The following is a 1380-nucleotide window of genomic DNA, read 5'->3' on the forward strand; positions in this document are numbered from 1 at the left end:
TGGAGATGTCTATGGCAGGTTGCAAGTAAAGTTTATTATTGCTATTATTAAGTTATTATTGTTATTATTAAGCCTACAGAAGTCTCAACATTATGAGCAGGAACAGCCAAAGCGAGGCTCTTCTCAGCTCTCTCCTTTTAAGTCCAAGCACGAAGGCTCTGTAGGTCCAGTTTTGTCCGGATCCATCCAGCTGTAAGGCCACTTTGGTGGAACAAACCAACCAACCAACAACAGCGACCTTCTCAAGATGGCGCCTGCGTGGACGACGCCTCGTATCCCCTTCCCCTGAGCAAGCCTTCCCTTTACTGCGCAGGCGCGGCAAGACGACCTACTGGATGTCTCCGCCCTCTCAGGCACCGAAGGGACTGCGCATGCGCAGAGAAGCCTCTTGTGCTGTGGAGGGGTAGGCCGCGGAACCTTTCTTTTCCTAGTCTTCGGAGCTTCGGGTCGCGATGGCGGACGTCTTGGACCTCCACGAGGCGGGCGGCGAGGACTTCGCCATGGACGAGGACGGCGACGGTGAGCAGTCCAAGGCCGGCCCTTAATCTTCCTAATTTAGGACCCGGCTGAGGCCTAGTCGCCTCCGACCGAGGAGAAATGACGTCGGACTACATCCCCCAGAAGCCCCGGCCGGCCGCGCCAACGGCGGAGCATGCTGGAAGTTGGAGTCCAGCAGCACTTTAGCGCCTGTTTCGAACTGTTGCGTGTGGATATAGATATATTTATTTTATTTATTTACTACATTTATATCCCGCCCTTCTCACCCCGAAGGGGACTCAGAGCAGTTTACAAATTAAATTTGCATACAATATTATATGACAGTAGAGTCTCACTTATCCAACACTCGCTTATCCAAGGTTCTGGATTATCCAACGCATTTTTTTAGTCAATGTTTTCAATACATCGTGATATTTTGGTGCTAAATTCGTAAATACAGTAATTACAACGTAAGATTACTGTGTATTGAACTATTTTTTCTGTCAAATTTGTTGTTAAACATGATGTTTTGGTGCTTAATTTGTAAAATCATAACCTAATTTGATGTTTAATAGGCTTCTCCTTAATCCCTCCTTATTATCCAGTGTATTCACTTATCCAACATTCTGCCTGCCCGTTTATGTTGGATAAGTGAGACTCTACTGTATTAGCATAGCACGATACTGGCATTAAGTTGCTATATTGTACTATATCAATATATTGTAATATTATTAGTAATATTACATGTAATATATAATTAGTATTATATTATATCAATTGGTATTATATATGCACGATGCTCTATTCCATGTATATACAGTAGACTCTCGCTTATCCAATGTAAACGGGCCGGCAGAAGCTTGGATAAGCGAATATCTTGGATAATAAGGAGAGATTAAGGAA

At 44.2% G+C, this 1380-nt stretch overlaps 1 protein-coding gene across 1 annotated transcript in view; it reads left to right on the forward strand.

Moving 5' to 3' along the window:
- Nucleotides 1–344: 344 nt before the first annotated feature.
- rbm8a (RNA binding motif protein 8A) overlaps nt 345–1380 on the forward strand; it is a 7519-nt gene continuing 6483 nt past the window's right edge. The window contains exon 1 of the mRNA XM_062964747.1: nt 345–519. Coding sequence (XP_062820817.1) covers nt 453–519 — 67 coding nt within the window. The 5' untranslated portion in view covers nt 345–452. The remainder of the gene's footprint in view (nt 520–1380) is intronic.

The sequence above is a fragment of the Anolis carolinensis genome, unplaced genomic scaffold (genome assembly GCF_035594765.1).
Source record: "Anolis carolinensis isolate JA03-04 unplaced genomic scaffold, rAnoCar3.1.pri scaffold_14, whole genome shotgun sequence".
Taxonomy (NCBI): Eukaryota; Metazoa; Chordata; class Lepidosauria; order Squamata; family Dactyloidae; genus Anolis; species Anolis carolinensis.